The following is a 10,000-nucleotide window of genomic DNA, read 5'->3' as shown; positions in this document are numbered from 1 at the left end:
GAAATCTTCACCCTTTTACTCGTTACCCTTTACCCGTGGAAAAGGTCAGCCGCCATAAGGTATATTTTATCTGTGGAGAAATTATATTTTTGACTTGCACTGTTTTGTCCATGTTTTGTGTCTTAATGTACTCTTAACGTGTTTGACGGCAGGCCGTGTCACGACTTTAGCAGGAGGGGCTCAAGGTTACAAAGACGGAATGGGTGACAAGGCGAAATTCCATCAGACAGCAGGTACAGCCAAATATTTGGATTTTGTTGGCCGAAAAGGTGTCGAATCGGCGACACCGACTTTTTGTCGGTACTTCGGCTTTTAGAGTAGCACATAAGTTCTTAAAATAACTTTCTTCCTCTTTTCAAACAAATATAGGGTGCATAAGTTTAAAGGCAGTCTTAGCTTATCCGTAAAAGCAATCGCTATACTAGGCTAACTACCACGTTTAATTTAAATTTTCCCCTCCTTTCCACAAATCCAAGAGGCTACTAAAATCAGTGTTTATTTGATACATTCAAGAAAAAAAAGAAAATATAACGCACTGTTATTTTTTCACAGGATTGGCTATCGATACGAAAGGAAGGATATTGTATGTGGCAGACAGTGTAAGTTAAAGTAATTAAGTTGTTCAGTGGGAAATAACGTGATGACTGTACAATGTTCATTTTTATACTATAGAGAATACTGGAGACGAATATAATGCACCTCGACGACTTCAAACATTTTCATATCGTCGCTAGTATAACAACGGCCTATAGCGCAAATGGGTAGATTTTTCAGGGTTTTCTACCTTCAGGTGTTTTTTGCATCCGGCCAACAACAAGTCCAAAACGTAGACTTAAAAGTGGAAACTATTTTTTTCTTATGTCCCATGGTTTTAATTATTTCTTCTTTAGGCAAATGACCGAATAAGGAAGATTGATCTCACAACAGGTCAGGGTGTTACCTTAATCTCTTTTGGTCTTGGTGCTTTCTCAAAACTATACGTGTTGATACCGCCTCAGCCACCATTGCTGTCGGCTAAAGCGACCACTGCGAAAAGGAAAAACAATTTGCTCAAAGCATGGAATGGAGGCCTTATCCAAATATTACCAAAATCCCAATTATCGAATATTTAATTGTCTGTATTGCTTTTGGTTTGAATTAAGTCATCTAAATGCATTCAAAGCAGACCTTTGTAAGGAGTGGTATGATCGAGATGCTTTTACATGCTTTATTTTGTACAAGTAATTACATAAATTCGAGTGTAATTTGGAATAAATGGTCACGAGTAACTTTTTTTGAGACAAGCAAAATTTCACGAGCCCGTAGGACAAGTGCATTTGTAGTCTTTGAAAAAATTACGAGTTCTTATTTATTCCAAATTGCTGAAAAATATGTGATTGGCTTATTAATAACAGACTAAAAGACATGAACAAATATCGAGAAAGCCTTTAAGCAGAAGAGACGCGGAAAAATTGCACCATCCAGGGCTAGCATTTGATTGGCTATCTGTGGCTTTCTTTGACCATTGACCAATGAAAATGCCAGGTTTGTTTCGTCTTTTTTCACTGAATAACCTCTTTTCTGCACAACATTTCTCTAAGCCAATCAGAATATTGAGCCGTTTTTTCATGTATATTATTAAGACAAAGTACCATTCCTTTAATCATTCTAACTATGGTTTAATGTTTCAGCCGAGGTTACCTCCTTTGTCGGCAGCGGGGAGTCAGGCTTTCTGGATGACGTAGGTACAAAAGCCTTGTTGGCCAATCCACAGCAACTTGAATTAGACAGCATGAAAATGAGGCTGTATGTCAGTGACACGGTTAGTTACTGTTCTCCTTTAGACTTTACCTAGTTACTGGGTTGCCAAACGCAGTCGGAATCTGCGTTTCATTTCTCCGTGTGTTTTTTTCTGTGTCGTGAAAAGTCTTTCCTGTCCCTTCCCCACTAACTAGTGTCTTTGTGTGTAGAGTCTTGACTGCGCGTATGTTTGGTAAGTTTGAAGGGGTACTAGAAATGCATAGATTTCATCCGGTGGACACAGTAGAATATTTAAGGACGGTGCCTACAAATTAATGATATTTTTTCCCCGGTGTATGATTATGCCGGAAATGTATATCTTAACAAGTGTTATTGAAATCCAAAAAGAAAATTGGGGGTAACCACGCATTTTTCAAAGATAATTGATGAATAATGTTTGTAAAAAGCTTTAAAATACAAAGCAATGTATTGCGTTCTTTCTCAAATTGAAGCTTAATTATTTCTCAAAAATGCATGGTTACCCCCAATTTCCTTTTTGGATTCCAAGGATACTTACTAAGATCTACTTTTTCCGGATAGTTTTAAACCGCGCAAAAATATCCCTGTATTAGTGAGTATCACCGATAGGAAATCCCAGTATCTCGAGATACGTAGATCTGTCTTTTGGCTTGCCTTTTACTGTTACCGTGTAGCATGAAAATTTTTCGGGACTTTTATTTTGAGGCGCGAATTCGGACTGAAATTTCCGCTGGGAACTAATTTTTGCGGTTTTCTTTTCAAGCAGCAAGACTATTTTCAACTTCTATTACTTTTTGATAAAAAAACCCTTCAATCATCGAGAACCTGCAAATTATGTTGCATCCTGGAGGCTTAGAAAATTGTTAACGTGACCTTTTGATTGACTCCTTTGAGTTCGTTTCTTATGCCTCAGAGACTGGAAAAGTATTTATCGTTTGGTTTGGTTTGTAGCAAGCTCCAATTCCTTTTTCTTAATGCAAATATGAAAATAAACGATCTTTTTCACCCCACTGTGTGCGGATTAAAGTCATTTTTAGTTATATTAACGGGGGTAAATTTTTACGGTTTTTAATCTTGCTGATGTTTTTTCTGCTGGAACTTATTTTTGCGGATCAAGTACATCCGCAAAATCCGAAAAAAGTAAACCCCGCGAAAGAAAAGTGCTACACCGTAACTCCTGGCTTTTGCGATACCATTTGGTGCAAATGTAAACCAAAAAAAGACTTGACCTGTCATCAGATTAGAATGAAAAAACGTTTGCTTAGGGCAACTCTAGACATGCATGACATGAAGGAAACCGTCCGTCAGAGTAATTTGCAGTTAGTTTTTTGGCAGACTATTTCACTTGAAGGGGCTATGTCACGTTATTTTAGGGTGTTTCGGGAAAATCTTTAATTAATCACGAGTTTAAAACTCGAAAATGCTTATGTGGAAATGCCCTTACCGATAAAATTATCGTAACATCACAAACGAAATGATTCTGAGAAAAAAAACAACCTTAATCGAGGCGATTTGTCATAATTTTGAAAAACGTCGGGTCGACTTTTTTCAAGATTACCCAAATGTAATCCGTTTCAATCTTGTACCTTTATGGCCATCCATGCTTCTCTTGCAGTATTTCTTTTATGTTGTTCAACAGTTTTAAGAGGTTATTGCAATGTTTCATTCTACTTTTTGGGCATTTTGGGGAAAAAAGTCTAGTGTAGTCTTTCTAGCTTTGGAGCACTAATTAGGGACACTGTAAACTGAAGTTAACTGTTAACGCAAATCAAGGCAAATGTTCGGAAGATGGGAAAACCGGAACCCACATATGACGCAGTCTGGGAATCGAACTCGAGCCACATTGGTGGGAGGCGAATGCTCTCATCATTGCGCCATCCCTGCATCTCAAATCATGGAATTATATTATTTTTAGTGACATAGCCCCTTTAATTAAACAAGAGACGAGTGAGTTTCACTCAAGAGCGTGTTTTGTTATCTTTGAACTGAATTTATTACCAAAGCTTAAATTAAAGTGGGAGGCGCGGTGGCCTCATGGTTAGTGCGCTCGACACCGGATCGAGTGGTCCTGGCCGGGGACATTGTGTTGTGTTCTTGGGCAAGACACTTTACTCTCACGGTGCCTCTCTCCACCCAGGTGTATAAATGGGTACCGGCGAAATGCTGGCTGGCATCCCATCTAGCGGCGGAGTAAACAAAATACTCCTAGTCTCTTCATGCCACAGAAACCGGGATAAGCTCCGGCTCTGATGGGCCAGACATTACTTAAAAAATTAAAAGACCTCAAAACGGGACACGACATTACAAAATAATTCAACGTGTGAACATGTGAGCCAAAGGGCCATTGCTGGCATGACGTCTGGGTAACCCCTCAAATGGTCTACATCTTCCCCCCCCCCCCCCCCTTCCCACTTAAAAAAAAAAACTGGAACGCTACAGTTCAATACCACCCAACTCAGTGCCTTCTGTTCTTGTGTAAGACGTACTACAGGCAACCCAGGTTACGCTTACGGAGCGTCTACTTAAGTTGAAAATGGTAAATTTTAAATTTTATCGGATCACAGAGACATAACATTTCGCGTCACTCTTTCCGACAGGCTTGGTAACTAATTTTTTCGCAAAGGGTTTATTGTAAAATAGTAGCAGTAATGGGTCCAAATAACTGGCTTGAGGTCATCCGCTAGAGCTTGTTTATACAGAGCAAATTTAATGGGTAAAGGGCTGTGCTAAGGTTCAATGTAATGTTTAAAACATTTTACACAGGATAATCATGCCGTAAGGATCATCTCTCTTCCAAACGGTAGGTATACAGACTCGCCTTTCAGTTTGATCACAGTCAACGGCAACAATGATAATGATCCTTGGGTATAATTACTTTATTTTTTACAGATTGGAGAAGCTGTAGATAATCAACGAAACGCTGACATTTGGTTCCAAGAAGTCGTTAGACCCGTGCTTACATAGCGATAATATTAGTATCATTGAAATAATTTTTGGAATTTGATGAACATACCTAAACCTCATATCACTCATCCGAAGTCCCCACAGAGATTGTAAGCGAAGGCTCTTCTGACATGATCACGGAAATTAGTAGCCATTACTGACGTCATCAGTCTATTTCAGTCTTGTTTACCACTCGGACTTGTGATCCGTTTCGTGTTTTATTTTTCAAATGTAGGGTTCTGTTTGTTTTATAGGTGATGTAAGGACGCTGGTTGGTGGAAGCCGAGGCTTCGCTGATGGTGTTGGAAAGGAAGCTAAATTTTTCCATCCAACTGGAATCTCACTTGACACGGATTCGGGGATATTGTACTTGGCCGACCATGTAAAAACTTATGAGGAAATTGAGTCACGTTAAGCCTGGTTTTCACTATCGACGCAAGCATAAGCACAAGAAGCATACGCAAACTCAGTAGTTTGTTGTTCATTAGAGCCTTTGTTAGAACAATAGACACTAATTAACAACAAGTAAATGCGCCTGCGTGTGTTGCTTGTGCTTATGCTTGCGTCGCCAGTGAGAACCAGGCCTTATAGTCTTTATGTGCGATTTTTTAGTTAACGAAGTTTTGACGACAAATTGTTTGTTTCCACAGTACAACCATGCATTAAGGACTGTGGACACAACAAATGGTAACTATAAAGCTTTTGTTAACCGTCCATTTTTACGTCTTGTGTGACGTGTAACTTCTGAAGGAGTGTTAGTTAATCACTATCTGGAATGTTTAAGTCTTTTTGTTGACGTGACGTATTACTAGAATTTTGTGGATATTGTTCACCGTTCAAACATAACCGAAACTCGATTTGCACCAAAAAAGACATTGCATGTAGGATGATAAGGCGAAACAAGACAGAGATCTTGACAAGTTGATAACACTGGCTGTTATCTGCACAGGTAACCCAGGCTCACTGTGTGTGCCACATAGGTTAATATAGAGAACATATGAGGCGAAGTTTAGGTCTGGAAATTTGCCAGAAAATGGAAATAAAAATCGATGAAACTTACCATGTGGTGAGCTGTTGTTGTCTTTAATACGTACACGAAGTTTCGGAAAAATGGTCCCCGTTCACCTTCCTTCATAGTAGAGTGACAAGGTAGGAGACGGAAGCCAGCGTAGGGACTCCGATCGACCCAAAACAAGCACGATTTTTTTCGTGAAAATCGAATCCAGTCGCTAAATGAACACGCCAGGCTCGTGGAACATGAATTTCTCTAAACCATGAATCCACTGAAGCATCTCCAGGTGGAGGTTCGGTTAATTCTGTAATTGAACGCACAAATTGCTCATTTTTTTGGCGTTTGTAAATAAGTTTGAACACCAGCATTATCACAAACTATGTAATTGTCCGGTCGCCTTACAAGGTAGCCGAATAGCCCGTAGCTTCGTAGCCACGTATCTCAGCTTATCTCCGTAGCCGCCTAGCCATAATTTGTATTCTACAGTTACTCCCATAAAAATTAAGTCGCACGTCCAATTCAAAATTTTGTTTCTGTCAGTAGAACTCAAATCTTTTTTTTTTTTTTTCAGGTCAAGTGAGAACCTTAGCAGGCAATGGTAGGGAAGGATTCAAGGACGGGATAGGGTCAGAAGCAAGATTTAATTACCCGGAGGGAATAGCTTTTGACTCAGATAATAAAGTCCTTTATGTTGTGGAATTTGTAAGTTATTTGAAACCCCATTTACGTAACGTTTCGGGCTAGTCTTAAGAATATCCAGCCGGTAGTTTTTTTGTTAAGGCGAAATAATTTGAGGGTGAAACGGTTACGTGTGACTGATGACCAAAAATGTGCTGTTTTTTCAAATATCGGGTAAAGATGCGTTTCACGTTACGTCATCGTCGCCATGTTGGTGGACGAAAACAAAGGATCTCTCATCTTTTGGTAAAAAAGTCGTTCTTAGTTCTTAGAAGGATTTAATATATACTGTGGCCTGCAAGCTTATCGTGTTTCTCGTTACACTTCAACAACCGTTCAAACTTTGTTCAGTTAACAGTTAAATGTGGTGTTTGTTATTTTTAAGGACAGCAATGCAGTAAGGATAGTTACTCCACAAGGTATCGTATGTATATTTGAGTTACTTCACAAGGGTGATATCTTGTCCTCTCGCCTTTGAACCAACCTAGCTGGCGGACAACAGATAACGAAGAGCCATTTTTTGACAGGTAAAGTGAGTACTTTGGCCGGTGGTACTGAAGGCTACCTTGATGGTGTGGGCAGGCAAGCTATGTTTTATCATCCAACTGGTCTGACCTTTGACCACAGAAAAAAGATTATCTACCTCACAGATCAGGTGAATGTCATTTGAAGTCGATTCGAGAAAGATTTGTTTAATTTCGGTTCGGTTCTTTTATTTGCGCCCTGAGGCAGCGGAATTCCGTATTAACAACTTTTTAAAAATAGGTTAAAAACATGTAGTGTATTCACTTTAATTAATTCCGTTTTTGGAATTTTCAAACCTTCCCCCTACTGCGTAAGTTCGAGGCAAAGTTCTGATTCTTTGTGAAATTTGCTTTTCTTATTATAGTATAATCACAGAATAAGGAGTGTCAGCGGAATTGGCTCATCGGTAGTAGATCCAAACAAATCAGGTATGATTTTGTAAATAAATCTGTTTAGTCTCTCAAGAATGGTACGTTAGCCCGCCCATTCCATCCCCCTCCCCCCACAAAAAATGCCAGGGATCTCAGTTTTTGTCTTTTACGAGGGCGCGGTGACAAGACCACTTCCCTCCCTCCAATGTAGCCCATGTTCAGATCCTGTGCGTCGCGGTAACCGAGCTCAGTTTTGTTGTTCTGGCCTTCGTGCGAGGGCTTTTCTTCAATTCTTTAACCCTTTCACCGCCAAAAATGCAAATTGATACTTATAGATTTTACTCTGTCTAACGCTAGACGATTTCACTCGTCAACGGGGAAGCCCTCGGCGGTGAAAAGGTTAACAACATCTAGGTTCGCTCAAAACCCCAATGTCCCCAGTTAAAGCGATAAGTTTCCGTATTTGCATTTGGCGAAATTCGTATTACACAGCATCAGATATGTTGGAAAATCCCACCGGCAATTAAAACTTATTTCTGTGATGTTTTTCCTTTGTTACAGTGTTTGCACGCTCTCTGCAAAGAACACAGAGTTTCCCGCATTTGTTTGCATACTTAATTTTGTCTTGCCTCTTTTCCTTCGTTGCTTTCATGTGGTGTGTTCGCCGGAGGCAGCGGCTTGTGTTTCGATCGTCCTTACTGTAATAAATCACATTACCTGCCCCTGCCAACAGTGGTAGTACAGTGCAATAGGTATAGGCCATTGCATCATGGCGTCATTTGAATTCCAAGATCAAAATGCTTTAATGTGCAGGTTTTTCTTTTCTTCGGGAAACGAGAAGGCAATTGCTAAAATTTGTCTGACAATAGAAGTCACTCAAAACCTTGTGGTCTTTGCAGTAAATTTCGCCATCATGCAAGTGACTAGGCTGAGGGCTAGACCAAAGTCACCTGGGGCCCGTTTCTCGAAACTGCCGAAAACTTTTCGGACCCGAAAAGCCATTTGTGAAAATGCCAGCTGCTTGCTTTGGAAAGCCGATCTTTTAACATGTTTTCAAGCTAACTAAAAGAAACACGTCTGTGAAGTTTGACGACTTAAATCCTTTCCGTTCTTGAAATAAAAAGGGAATTGTGACACCCGAAAATGGCCCGAAAAGTTTCGGGACTTTCGAGAAACGGGCCCTGGGAGGCGATTGCAGGCTCATTTCCCGAACAGCGGCTGGCAAGCGAGCCCAGGATGTGACGAGGATTACAAAAAAAAATCTCTTTTCCCTAACCTTCATAATTCTTAAATTGCTGTACAATATTTCATCACTAAGGGTGCATTCGATTGACCGTATTCCGGAATAGCAGTTAGAAATCGTTCGTTTTTACGGAGATTCATATTAAAATTGTCAAACACCCGCTACAATTTTATTCAGTTAAACATCTTTACCATCATTGTTGCTTCAAAACGCCAGACATACCGTTTTAAATCATCACTCCGCGTATTCTCATTCCGGACTTGGGTCAATCGACGCTCCCTAAATAGAGTGTATACTGTATTGCCCCAAATTTGAACAGAGTTTTTGACTCCCGTTTTTTACATTTTATAGCGAACATCAGATGTGTTTTAGAGAAATTTCTATTTTCCTCTTCTTTCATTGCGCGTACGATCTCCAAGCAGAGACGGGAACAAGATAAGTGATTTTTCGCCAGTCAAAAATGACCGCAACTTGGTCCTGGTCATCCACTAGGGCATATTTATAATTGGTTAATTAAGACTACCGAGTGATATGTACATTTAACTGTCCTTGAGATCAAGACTATTAAAAATTTCTTTAAAAAAAAAAAAACACTATTATAACGTTTCTCTGTGTTTACTTTGTTTGATGCCGCCCTTTGCATGGAGGAGCTTTGGTTCTTTGAGTGAGATTTACGTCCCGTCCGACATTCCCAAGGACATCTGGATGCACCTTTCTACCTCGGTCAACAGTTCTCGTCCCATTCTTCCTATGAAGAGAAGATATGCCCGTATGCCATAGTCTTTGATACATTATTCCTTTCACCACAGTACCATGATTAAAGAGTAGATGACATTCCACTCGGTTTTTAATTGTAGCCGTTCGCTGGACAAAGCTCAACAATACTTGAAAGCTGATTTGTATCTGCTTAGTCCTCGTGTCAGAAATTCCCAGCTGTCAAAATCTAATATGGCCTGTACCTACTGTCATCCCGCGGCCTTCTGGCAAACTCTGGATTATATTGGGAATTGTACCTGCAATATAAGTGACGGAGCGTGTTAATACGCACGGAATATTTCTGTGATTTCGTTATGTATGTTACAACATGTTCCGATTTAGGGATTCGCACTCACCATACGAGTCCGCGAGGTAACTTTAAAGGGGTTATGTCGCGTTATTTTCTGGTGTTTAGGGAAAATCTCTAGTTAATCACGAGTTTAAAACTCGAAAATGGTAATGTGGAATTCCTTTACTGATAACCCGAACCCGCCGTTTTAGAGTCTAAGGGCGTAGCTTTACCTCCGTGGTGCGTCAATGTTTAATGTGTCAACAGTAATGTGTTTCTCTTTCCGAACATCTTCCAACAGTTTCCTTTCTCTTTCATGTTCCTCCTGCTCGCGGCGTAGTCTCTCTCTTCTCATTTCTTCAATACTTGTCTTTTGTTTTCTTTTAGAGTCGTTTTCCGTTGTCTTGTGTTTTCCCTCATTATGC

At 40.0% G+C, this 10,000-nt stretch overlaps 3 protein-coding genes across 4 annotated transcripts in view; 2 read left to right on the top strand and 1 right to left on the bottom strand.

Moving 5' to 3' along the window:
* Positions 1-9,121, top strand: part of LOC137999645 (NHL repeat-containing protein 2-like) — a 19,482-nt gene extending 10,361 nt beyond the window's left edge. For both annotated transcript variants that reach the window (XM_068845491.1, XM_068845499.1), the window contains exons 4-15: positions 153-233; positions 553-599; positions 891-927; positions 1,671-1,801; positions 4,522-4,558; positions 4,956-5,083; positions 5,352-5,388; positions 6,285-6,415; positions 6,777-6,810; positions 6,919-7,046; positions 7,281-7,344; positions 7,849-9,121. In XM_068845491.1, the coding sequence (XP_068701592.1) occupies positions 153-233; positions 553-599; positions 891-927; positions 1,671-1,801; positions 4,522-4,558; positions 4,956-5,083; positions 5,352-5,388; positions 6,285-6,415; positions 6,777-6,810; positions 6,919-7,046; positions 7,281-7,344; positions 7,849-7,991 (998 nt within the window). In that variant the 3' untranslated portion in view covers positions 7,992-9,121. The remainder of the gene's footprint in view (positions 1-152; positions 234-552; positions 600-890; positions 928-1,670; positions 1,802-4,521; positions 4,559-4,955; positions 5,084-5,351; positions 5,389-6,284; positions 6,416-6,776; positions 6,811-6,918; positions 7,047-7,280; positions 7,345-7,848) is intronic.
* The window catches only part of LOC137999669 (uncharacterized), a 47,393-nt gene that overhangs the window by 26,180 nt on the left and 11,213 nt on the right, over positions 1-10,000 (top strand). The window lies entirely within an intron of this gene.
* Positions 9,258-10,000, bottom strand: part of LOC137999661 (leukocyte receptor cluster member 1 homolog) — a 9,521-nt gene continuing 8,778 nt past the window's right edge. The window contains exons 6-7 of the mRNA XM_068845510.1: positions 9,809-10,000; positions 9,258-9,543 (exon numbers count right to left, since the gene is read on the bottom strand). The exon at positions 9,809-10,000 is cut by the window's right edge and continues 99 nt beyond it. Coding sequence (XP_068701611.1) covers positions 9,474-9,543; positions 9,809-10,000 — 262 coding nt within the window. The 3' untranslated portion in view covers positions 9,258-9,473. The remainder of the gene's footprint in view (positions 9,544-9,808) is intronic.

The sequence above is a fragment of the Montipora foliosa genome, chromosome 1 (genome assembly GCF_036669935.1).
Source record: "Montipora foliosa isolate CH-2021 chromosome 1, ASM3666993v2, whole genome shotgun sequence".
Classification (NCBI taxonomy): domain Eukaryota; kingdom Metazoa; phylum Cnidaria; class Anthozoa; order Scleractinia; family Acroporidae; genus Montipora; species Montipora foliosa.
The sequence above is the reverse complement of the archived record's forward strand: the minus strand, read 5'-3'. Positions and strand labels throughout refer to the sequence as shown.